A 12,650-nucleotide genomic window follows, 5' to 3' on the forward strand; every position below is an offset into this window, starting at 1 on the left:
TAAATACTTTTCTTTTTAGAGAAAGTGGCGTTTTGAATTACATGATCTCATTTCGCTATACCAAAAGCTCCCCATCCCATGTCTGTCCCTCTTTTAATTTCGGTCGCGTGTCCTGTGTTTATATGTATTTATATATATATATATATATATATATATATATATATATATATATATATATATATATATATGTGTGTGTGCGTGTACTGTATATATATATATATATATATATATATTTTTTTTTTTTTTCTCGTTGGCTGGTTAATCTCTTGCCCTTTAATAATGATAATACTATATATATATATATATATATATATATATATATATATATATATATATATATATATATTATATATATAAATATAAATATATATATATATATATATATATATATATATATATATATTAGAAATAAAATAAAAAATCCCCATCGATAAGATCCTTTGAAAGGACTCTGTACCCTTTCATTGCCAGAGAGATCTTCCTCATATATATGGTTGTCACCCATTTTTCCCTCAAGAATATTGAATGTCTCGGACTTGAAAAGGTTATTCCATATTTACTCCCGTCGGAGGATTTGCTTCCCCATATGGAAGATGGACAAGAGATTTTTTTGTCCCTCTTGGATTTACAAGGACAGGAAAGGAGTCCTTTAATCTTTTCTGATGTTTTGTGAGCTGATTATTTCGTTGCCAGGTGTACGTTTCCTTTACATTGCACAAATATATTTCACATTTTACATTTCTTGCAGGCGTTGCATGATACCGCAGTCTGTCTGTGATTTTGTTTCAGTACTAAAGATTTTTTATCATTTTTGTCTCTAGTCTTTTAAGAAAAATCTAACATTAAGGGCTTTATAAATAATTTTAGTTGAAAATATCATATTTTACATTTTTTCAGTCGTTATATGGTACTTCATATTTTCTTGCCATTTATAGTCACTAATATGTATATGTATATATATATATATATATATATATATATATATATATATATATATATATATATATATATATATATATATATATATATATATGTGTGTGTGTGTGTGCGTGTGTGTACATACATACATTTATGCATATATATAAACACAAAGCCCTCAGAGAAGAACATTGGGAATTAAATGCAGGACAGGATTAGATATGAAACTATAAGAGATATTATTCGAGTGTCATATGTGGATGAGATCATGGTGCCGAGTAGATGTAGATGGTTTGGGCATGTTCTTTGCACTCCTCAAAGACAGATTAGTTCACAAAACTTTCAATTGGGCTTCACAAGACACCAAGAAAGTTTGAAGACCCAGGCCTACCCGGGTGAAGGGTATGAAATGTGAATTAGGAAGTGATGAAAGGAGAAATATTCATTTAAAAGCTCAAGATAGAGACAACTGGTGAAATCTAACCGAGGCCCTTTGCGTTAATAGTCTTAGTAGGAGATGGTGATGATGATGATATATCCCCTTAATTGGGTAGTGACATCAGTACATCTAAAAGGGTGTACTGTAAGAATTACTTTTATAGTTTATAATTACTTTTACAGGATTTCCCGTTTCCATTCATCCCTAAGTTACCTCAAATGTTTAAACCTTAAACTTCACCTCTGTTCCTGCTTCCTTTCATCCAAACTGTTAACCTCTACTCCTTATTACAAGGATGAATGATCTCCTCAGTCCCAGCACCGAGTAATATGACACAGATTCACAAATTTAGTCAACATAAAAACATTGCGCTAACAATTATTATAGTTTTCAGGGGTACGTTGGATACTTCATCAGCTCCTCATTAGTATGGGATTGAAGATACAAGAAATCATTAGGGTGAAATTTGAACTTGGCGTAAATATGATATAATGTTTATGTATATATATATATATATATATATATATATATATATATATATATATATATATATATATGTGTGTGTGTGTGTGTGTGTGTGTGTGTTTGTGTATATATATATATATATATATATATATATATATATATATATATATATACAGACATATATATATACAAATGTATATATAAATATTTTATTTATGCATGCATGTATGTATGTATGTAAATATGTATATATTATATACAGTACCCGGGTTTTTTTATATATATATATATATATATATATATATATACAGAGAGAGAGAGAGAGAGAGAGAGAGAGAGAGAGAGAGAGAGAGAGAGAGAGAGAGAGAGAGAGAGAGAGAGAGGTTCTGACCCATGAAAGTAAATTTCCGGATGGGCATTAACTAATTACATGTACGACGTCCTGTATCTCATTACCCAAACCTTATTATTATTATTATTATTATTATTTTATTATTATTATTATTATTATTACTTGCTAAACTGCAACCCTAGTTGGAAGAGCAGGATGCTATAAGCCCAGGGGGTCCAACAGGGAATACAGCCCAGTGAGGAAAGGAAACAAGAAAAATATGTGTATATAAATATATTTTATGTATGTATATATGTATGTATGTCAATATATATATATATATATATATATTTTATTTATATATATATATATATATATATATATTTATATATATATATATATATATATATTATATATTTATTCCCTTATTTCCTTTCCTCACTGGCTATTTTTCCCTGTTGGAGCCCTTGGGCTTATAGCATCTTGCTTTTCCAAATAGGGTTGTGGCTTGGTAATAATAATAATAATAATAATAATAATAATAATAATGTCACTGTCCCTTGCCTCTGCCATTCATGGGCGGCCTTTAAACTGGCCCTTTTAAAGGCAATTACAGCAAGTGACATAACAAAATCTTTTTAGGATTTTGGTGTAATCAAATCATTTAATTTGTAAAATACTTATCATCATCATCATTATCATTATTATTATTATTATTGTTATTATTATTATTATTATTATTATTATTATTATTATTATTATTATTATTATTATTATTATTATTATTAATGTAGTAACAAGTAAAGCTGTAAATACTATCTTTATCAGCAGTTATCAGCAATTATTCATTATTTGTATAATCCCTGCTATACCAAAGCTATTGAAGCCGTCAAAAAGTGTACCTATAAAATAGGGTCTAGTTGGAAAGTCAACATCACGAGGTTGTTACTTAAGGTAAACGGAGATAACGCCAGATGTGGATTTTATTACCCGTAGACTATGGAGGTTACACGCAGGAAGACCTCTTTTGATTAAATTCAAACATTTACCTTAGCTCTGAAGAACAGAAGGAAATCTAATTGATTACCTCTGCCAACGAAGTTGGGGGGAAGGTTATGTTTTACCACCTGTTTGTGTGTGTGTGTTTGTAAACAGCTTCCTGGTCACTATTTAATTGTAAAACAACGAAACTTGCAGGTATTAAATGTTATGTAAAAGGCTGGAAATGATTAAATTTTGGAAATTTGAGGTCAAAGTTCAAGGTCACGGTCAAGAAAAATTTCCAAATCACGTAATCACCCGTAAGTGTGTACATCGTTTTCACAAAGACTTCAAACTTGTTTCATATTTGAGTGTATGAAAATCCACGTCAATTAATACATGCTAAGGTCACGGGTCACGGTGAAGGTCGAGCTAAAGGTCAAGAAATAAGCTGCCGCAAGGGAGGTCTGCACTCTGCTGAGTGCCCCTCTAGTTGATTGTGTGTTCTCTGGCGTAACAACAGTTAGGGTCTTTGTGGCCGGGGGGGGGGAGCGGTTAATTCTAGAGTCTTTGAATACCGTTTCTAAGAAAAATCTGAATATATTGGAGCTGGAAATAAATATAAAGAAGAAAAATTAAAAAAAAAGAAAATTATTTGAAAATTTTCATAAAAAAATGAAATATCTTTTTCAGGGGTAAGCTTGGCTGATTGGAATATGAAATGAAGAAGAGGGATTTTTAAAATTTATAATCATTCGAGTACTAAATCCAAAAAATAAAAAATGAAATACCAATAGCAGAAAAAAATAGAAAAATCCTGATTGATTAGAACATTAGAATCCAAAAAAGAAAGATTTGCAAAACCAATATTGTTCAAATATGTTAAACAAAAATGGAATATCGATGTCAAAATAAATCTTGATTGATTGAAACTGGATGTGAATCCAAAGGAAAAAAAGCTTTTAAAAGAAAATCGAAAATATCTATTCTAGTCTTTTCCCTGTCGGAGCCCTTTGGCTTAAAGCATCTTGCTTTAAAACAAAAATGTTTAAAGGCCGTTCATGAATGGCAGAGGACAGGAACAGTGACATCGCCCTATCGAGCAGGACAATGCCCTAGTGAGTAACCATATATACATACGATCAGCGCCCAAGCCCTCTCTCCACCCAAGCTAGGACCAAGGAGGGTCAGGCAATAGTTGCTGGTGACTTTAGGCTCCCCGAAACCCCCACATCCTTTGCTCACAAGGATGGTGAGGTTGCAGCAACCAAAGGAACTAACGAATTTTAGAGGGACTCTACACCAGTCTGGCCTTCACCAGACAGGGACGTTACCACATCGGCCACCACACCCTCTAGGGTTGTAGCTTAGATATTGATGATAATAGTACAGAATTCAAATGAATGCTCGATGTAGCTAGGTAGGCAATAGATGGCGCCATGTGTCCTAGATGTGGAATTATATGTCCTGCACATGTCCATTTATTTTTCTTACATGTCGTTAGAATTTCCCCTACTTAAGTCTGCTCTCGAATCCATGTTGCTCTTTTTCTGTCTCTTGGTGTTATTTTCATCATTATACTCTCCATGGCTTTCTGAGATGTAACCCGCTTATGCTCTGAGGTTTTGGTAAGACTCCAAGTTTCTGATGCATAAGTTACTACCTATAGGACCATCTCATGAAGTACTTTTGAGTTTTAGAGAAAGTGAAATTTTACTTTCCACAATCTCATTTTAGTTACCAAATGTTCTCCGTCCCATATATATATATATATATATATATATATATATATATATATATATATATATATACACACACAACAGTAACAATTGCAGTCATTTCTAGGACACTACATTTTCATCAGGACGATGGCCACTGTAGATCGGTGATGGGGGTCTCTCTCTCTCTCTCTCTCTCTCTCTCTCTCTCTCTCTCTCTCTCTATGTATATATATATATATATATATATATATATATATATATATATATATATGTGTGTGTGTGTGTGTGTATGTGTGTGTGAATGTGTTTCTATACTTTTTACTTCTTTTTGAACAGAATAATAACTTCTCTTGGCAGCAGCTTCATGACATTGCCAAGGACGAAACCAAGAGAGGGACACCGGCAAGTGCCTGGAGTCGTGTGCTTCAATTAAGCAACTTCTCCAATTCTCACCTCTGGGGAATGCTACAATTCTGGCCGAGTGGGGACGAAGCAACGTGAAAGAGAGAGAGAGAGAGAGAGAGAGAGAGAGAGAGAGAGAGAGAGAGAGAGAGAGAGAGAGATGTTTTAAACTTAAAAAAAAATCTATTATTAAGCTTTTAATGATTTAATGTTGCATCACTACTTGTGCAAGCTTTACTTTAATAGTAAAATAGTATCTGCAAATGGTCGTCAATCTTATTGAAATATGAATTAAGTTCCAATTTTTGGGAAATAGTTTTTAAAAAGGTCCTGTGTTCCAGATTAGAAATATTCAACGGAGATTCAATACAGAGATCGTGCTTTTGTTTATTTTCTATGTTAATTTAATATCAGTCTATTTGACCGGGTAAAGTACAACGTACATTAAATAAGGTCTTGGAAATTAAACTATTTAAGAAATGAGGTGTTTCTGGAACTGCTTCTTTGTGACAGTTTGCCCGGCTTTTCATCGTAAGTTAGCACTGCCAGACGTAAGATCATTTATATTAGATACGGTTCATTCATCTTTTTTTTTTTTATTTCATTTTTGAAAGGCAAAAAGACTTACATAAATCTTCTGTGAGAATTTATTCCATGTATCCAGTGTATGGTCATTTTGATTTATTATTCTATAATTACATTTTTTTTTCTGCCACGTTGACCCACGTACGACAACAGTCTTGGCGAGGAGTGTTGTGGCGTGATGAGGGTGATATCTTAGTGGCCTATTTTGTTGTGATAGTTAAAGAAATTAATAGTTTGTCGTAAAACAAACGTTTATCAAGTTGATCAGTCTTTATTTGTGTTTACAAACGAACAACGAAACCTCGCGTTAGCAAGATATGATACAGCTATTTGTGAAGTTTGAAGAAAATTAGCTTTCATGAAAAAAAATCCAAGGTAGGTAAATGTTCAGTTTCTTCAGATCATGCATGTTCTGTCAAGTTGCTTTAACTAGGTTATTAGCTGTTACTTTTAGAAGTAAAGTGGTAACAAAAACTGTTGCTTATAAAAATCAAGTGATAATAAAAACTGTTACCTCTAGGAATATACTGGTAACAGACATTGTTACTTCTAGAAATAAGGGGTAAAAAAAAAAAAAAAACAATGTCATCAATACCACTGCTCAGAGATCAGATGAAGAAACGAGTGAAGAAATCGTGTTGATTAAAACATATAATCATTAATTCACGTTCTATTAAATGACAGATGTTGCTAACTTTTGGAAATGCCCTGTTGAGGAAAGGGGCACCTGGTTTCAAATGTGTGAAAATGTACTTTTGTATTGTACAACATAGACACTGACTTACACTGGCCTTTGTTTCTGTTGTGTAAAAGGGACGCTGTACCCTACATTTTTTTTTTATTGTGCAAAGCTGTCAGTGACTTAACTTGGTTATGTCTCTGTAAAATAGACGCTGACTAACACGAGGTTTGGTTTCGATTTTATTAAAAGAAAACTGACCAACAGAATTGAGTTTAGATTGTGTACATTTTTAACTGAGTAACGGTATAGTTTCTATCGTGTATAAGGAACACTGACGAAAACGAGGTTTGGTTTTTATTGCATAAAGAAGCTCACTGACTTAAAGAGGACTTTATTTATGTTGTGTAAATTAGAAGCTGATTATTACGTAGTCAGATTATTTCGTTTCTATTGTGTTAAAAAGATGGAGACATACATAGGGTTTTGTTTTGGTATAAAGAGGGTATTGACTAATAGGAGGTTTTGTTTTAACCAAGGAAAAAGGAATACTTAAAGGTCTGGTGTTGATTGTGCAAACTGGTAACTGACTTTAAAGGCCGCTGATGAATGGCAGAGGCAAAGGACAGTGACATTGCCCTATCAAGCAGGATAATGCCTTAGACACTGACCATATATACACATATGAACAGTGCCTAAGCCCTCTCTCCACCATAGTTAGAACCAAGGAGGCCAGGCAATGGCTGCTGATGACTCAGCAGATAGACCTATACTCTCCCCTGAACACCCCAACACCCCATCCTTAGCTCACAAGGATAGTGGAGTTGCAGCGATCAAAGGAACTAACGAGTTTGAGCGGGACTCTAACCCCAATCTGGCGTTCACCAGTCAAGGACGTTACCACATCGGCCACCACAACCCTAACTGTTCCTTTTCATCTAATTTCTGTAATGGGACACATCAGTTTTAGCTTCAGTAATGTTTCAAATTTGGTGAAAACTTAATACAGTGATTCCTAATATGCTTAATTTATTTTTCAGTTGGAAATAGTGTACCACCTGACAGACCTCTCTAAGTACCCCCAAGTTGAAAACCCCTGATCTATACTTTAAGACTGAAGTCATCGATGCCCATACAAGAAATGAAGAATGGGCCATCTCGGGATATCTCTTATAAAACAGGTAAGTGCTTTGCAGTCTTCAATGGAAACGAAGGTCAGTCAGAGTAATTGTCTATTATTTTGTAGTTGTGTAATTGTATAATATTGTCTTACAGTACCAAAGAGATTTAAAGATACAGACTTTGAACACTTATCTTTTGGTTGGAAACATTATTTATGTGTATGGTGATATATATGAAGTTATGTTTTTTAAAGGTTTATCAAATTTTAAATAGTTTTTATCACAACGATTTTCAATGAAATCTTTAAGAAAACTGCATAGTTTTGAATAAAGTTTAAAGGGGTACCAGTAATAGAATTCAAAGGGGTACGAGATCCATTGACAATTAATAGATTTATATACAATGAAATTAATTCAAGTATTTTCTGTGAGGTAAAATTTGAGGTAAGAAAAAATCCAAGTTTTAATTTCTCAAAATTTTAGAAATTCCCATTTACTATCCATTTATAAAAATTTTACCTAAACACATGAATAAATCATATAGTATATTTTGAAATGTGTAAAAAAAAATACCTTGAAAATAAAAACGCTAAAGGCGTTATTAAAACCCCTGATATTTATTCAAACACTGTTAAACAGAAGAAAACCTTATCCTATATTTGGTTAAAGTTTCTTGATAATGTTAAAAATAATTATATTAAGACAAGACCAGGGATTTTATGTGAGTCTTGTTAGGGTGGTTTCCTTTTTCTAATTCAATCCATTAATTTAACTATGGTAATTTTGATTTTTTAATATTTTCTTTGACGAATTTCTATTCTGGTTTGTGAAATTAGATTTACTCATAACGTTTGCTTATTGTTCCAATTTTATCTCTGCGTATTGTAAGTATGAAATTATTTTTTGCGAATTTATTTTCATTTCTTTATTGTTTCAATGACTTTGAAAAGTTGAAATTATTGGGTCCTTGATTGAAAACTAAAATTACTGTTAGATCTTTGCTCAGACAGCACCTATAACGTTTACAACGCTTCCAGTATATTATCTTAAATTCTACGATATATCAAAAATCTGTTTTAGTATGGATAGTTATTCTGTTCATTATCCTCGATGGAATTATTCTACAGTTTTATACAATCTTGTTACAAGCTAATCGTTATACATTCTAATTAAATGTTGAAGTTAAACCTTTCTCATGCCTCTCCTTTAGCTAACCATTACATATCCTAATCATATCACAAAATCAAACCTCTCCCTTTCCTTTCTTCCTCTCTTCTACCGGAAAATCATTTTACAGTTGCGAGGTAGCTGTTAGGTACTAAAAGAGTGGCGAGTTGAATGTTATTGAATTTATTCAACGAGATAACGATCTTATGTAAAAACAGTTGAGGGCGACAATGGCACAAAAATTTAAACAATGTGAAATATGGCAAGCTTAAGCAGGTTTTTCTATTATCAGTGTGGGAGAACGCTAGAGATAAAAAGGAAAAAAGAATAACATTACAGCGTATGAGTGTGTATGAAACATGTGGTACATGGCTCCTCCCTAAATAGGGCGTCCTTAACTAGAAAGGAGAAGTGTAGGCTGGTTATCTTGCTGGAGATATGCAGGTTTTTGGAGATCAATGGAGAATCGTATACCATTTCAGCTGCTGAAACATCCAGATGGTACTTAGGAATGGTCCATAGTCCCAAGAGGACCCAGGGAAGCTGGATAGATTAATTAGAGTTATTGCAGTGAGACATCAAAGCGTTTTGAGGATGTGACGAAAACGTTCAACCATTCCGTTTGATGCAGGGCTGTAGGTGGCTGTCTGGTGTAAAGTGATGCCCAGAAGATTCGGTAATGATGTTATAAATTAGGAGGTGAAACTGTTACCCCTGTCAGAAGTAATATGCTGGGGGATACCAAATCTTGCTATCCTCCCCATAGGGTAAGGTAGTTGTACATGAGGCAGACATTGGAGTTTACATGGGGCTGGCTTCAGGCCAACGAGTGGAGTAGTTATTGATGGTAAACAGGTAACGGTGTCCTTATGATGTGGGTAGGGGACCTACTACATCAACGTGAATGTGGGCAAAACGATGCTGAGGTTCAGGAAAAGTGCTCACTCCTGAATCCATTTGTCGATGTACTATTGGAGTTTGGTATGACGTACAGGCGAGGAACCAATCCTTAGCATCCATAGTAATGCCAAGCCAAATGAACTTCAGTACTTTTGCAGTAGATTGGTGTGAGGGATGGGAAAGGCCATGAATGAAATCAAACACCTGTCTCGGTGCATGGGGACAGGTATCCATGGTCATGGCTTACCAGTACTGACATCACAGAAGAGGGTGGCGTGTGAGTTGTTGAGAGGAATGTCTTCCCAACGGAGGGATATGCAGGATGTCCTGCTTGCTTGGTACTCTGGATTTTTTCGTTGGGATTCTGCCAAGGTATTGTAATCCAATCCCAGGTGAATAGCAGCTAATGTGTTTCTTGACAGGGCATCAGCAGCGGTATCAATTTTTCTAGAGACTTTTGAAGATTGCAGTTGTACTCAGCTGCAGTAGAGAGACGTCAGTGTTGGCGGGCGCACCAGGCATCAGACTGTTGAGTGAAGGCGTGCACCAGAGGCATGGGGTCAATCTGTATGATGAAGGGCGTACCTTTCAAGAAGTGGCAAAAGTGACGGACAGCCAAATGCACTGCCAGTGATTCGCGGTCGAGGGTAAAGTAGTCGAAATCCGCCTTTGTCAGTTTTCTACTGAAGAAGTCCAATGGCTGGGGCAAGCCCTTGACCACCTGCTCGAGCACTGCACCAATTGGGACATCGCTGGCATCGGTGAAGAGAAGGAAAGGGGCATGTGGCATGGGAAAAGCGAGGGCAACAGCAGATGACAGGGCATTCTTTGCATTGCAAAAGGGGACCCCACTGCAGGTGTTTTGGCTTGCTCTCGAGGGATGCATAGAGGGGGGCAAGAGTGGTAGCGGGGATTGGCAGGGACAGGTTATAATACTTTATTATACCCAAGAATTCTTACAGTGCTTTGCCAGTCGAAGGCATGGGGAAGTTCTGAACAGCTGATACCTTCTCAGGGAGAGGGTGGACACCTTCAGGAGTGATGCGGTGCCCTAAGAACAATACTTTGTTGGCGTCAAAGGTACACTTGTTGGACCGGACTACAAATCCATTCTGTTGTAGGCAGTCGAGAATGATGAATAGGTGGTGGAGGTGTTCCTCTTTGGAGGAAGAGAACACAAATATGTCGTGAACATAACACCCACAGAAGGGGAGGTCCCTTAAGATGTCATCTATGGGGCGTTGAAAAGTGGGCCAGTATTAATGAAAGCCAAAACAGGAGTTATTGAATGTGTATGTATCGATTGGGGTGGTGATGGCAGTCTTGGGGTGTCTTCTGGGTTTATAGGCACCTGATGACACCTTCACTTTGTGTAAGTAGGAGGGAACGTCGGTTATGTTGGGGAGGGGGTAGTGATTCGGTTCTGTATGCATGTTCAAGACACCTGTAGTCCCTACAAGGGTGTAGGGAGGCATTATTTTTCAGGACTGTGTGTAAGGATGATAACCTTGGGCGTGAGGCCTTTTGGCAAAGACCCATTTCTTCCATTATGGCGAACGTTTGTTTAGTGGCGCCAAAGGATTTAGGGCCAGATGCCTGAATCTGCCAAACATTGGAGCCCTGTTGTCTTGATATGGTGATAAATGCCATGTTTGATCGGAACCATGGGCATCTGGTGAAGTTCGGGATGGAGTACTTCCAGGTACGATGTGAGGAGTTGTGCTTAATCCTCCGGATGTGGGCTGATGTGGAGTGTGAGGTAGGAGCGGTTGGTTGAAGTTGTCCTAACGAGTATTAATCTGCGTTGACTAAACGACGATGTTCCAAATAAACCAGGAGGTGGGAATGGGCGAGGAAATTTGCAGTGAGCAGTGGCAATGACTCATTGGCAACAAGCAATTTCCAATAGTATTTGGCACTCCCAAATGATAGTGTGAGTGTCTCATACCTGCGAGTGGGGATTTCAGATCCGTTGGCCGCTACTAGGCTAATGTCAACAGACTTAGAATGACTATGCTGTGTCTGGGAGAGTGACATTGGTAGAAGGGAACAGCAAGCACCATCATCATCCAAAAACTGCACCCCTATTCCTTCATTGTGTAAAAAGAAAACATTAGTTACATGGGAGGCTGCTACCACTAGTGAGGGCGTACGCACAAGTTTTTGGTCACCGTCCACACATTTCTTCACAGCAGCCCCGAATCTGGAGTGGTAGTTGCAGAACTCAGCTGATGGGCCTCAAGAAGTGGCTGTAGAGGTCGTTGGTCGGTGTGTGAGGGGTGGCGTATGTGGGTTGTTGGTGGCTTTGTTGCTGCTCCGGCATGTCACGGGTTGGGCATCTCTGTCTTACTGCATTTATGTCAGCTTTGGTTGGTGTTGAATAGTTGTTCTCTTCATCAGGAGTGGAGGCTTTTATGGAGGTCTTGAAGATGGTGAAGTGGCTGCCCATAAGGGCATCGACTTTAGGCATTGTACCCAAAGGACATCAATTAGATTCACTTTTCGAGGAGAGCCGCAGGGGTAGGTTGCAGTTGAGTGATATTGGTCATTTCCCTTAGGGCAGGCGAAGCCTTTTGGTCCCATAAACAGTTGTTGAAAGAGCTAAAAAAATTGGGTGTATGGGTGGCTGGCAATGTTGATTACTGCTCTAGGAGGTATGTTTTGAGAGCATCATATGCTATTGGGTTTTTCCTCATGGATGCAAAGCTAATTGGAGATTTTGGGGAAAGAGTCCTTGTGGATCACCGTCAGTACATACTCTTCTTTGCTGCTTGATGTGAAACTGAACTTTGGTGTCCTGGAACCAGGCGAACGCTTCTCTGCTGGCGAAGGGTTTTAGTTTCATCGATGCAAAATAATTAAAAGAGTCAGGGTCTGTGGGTGGCTTTAGAATGCCAGAAAACCTCAAATCAATCAATCAATCAATCTGTGGGCGGCATTG

At 36.7% G+C, this 12,650-nt stretch overlaps 1 protein-coding gene across 1 annotated transcript in view; it reads right to left on the reverse strand.

The window, feature by feature from the left end:
• Positions 1 to 9,829, reverse strand: part of LOC137622578 (chromo domain-containing protein cec-1-like) — a 29,752-nt gene extending 19,923 nt beyond the window's left edge. The window contains exon 1 of the mRNA XM_068353184.1: positions 9,701 to 9,829. Within this exon, the coding sequence (XP_068209285.1) occupies positions 9,701 to 9,829 (129 nt within the window). The remainder of the gene's footprint in view (positions 1 to 9,700) is intronic.
• Between the last annotated feature and the right edge of the window lie 2,821 nt (positions 9,830 to 12,650).

Source organism: Palaemon carinicauda, chromosome 29 (genome assembly GCF_036898095.1).
Source record: "Palaemon carinicauda isolate YSFRI2023 chromosome 29, ASM3689809v2, whole genome shotgun sequence".
NCBI classification, from domain to species: Eukaryota; Metazoa; Arthropoda; class Malacostraca; order Decapoda; family Palaemonidae; genus Palaemon; species Palaemon carinicauda.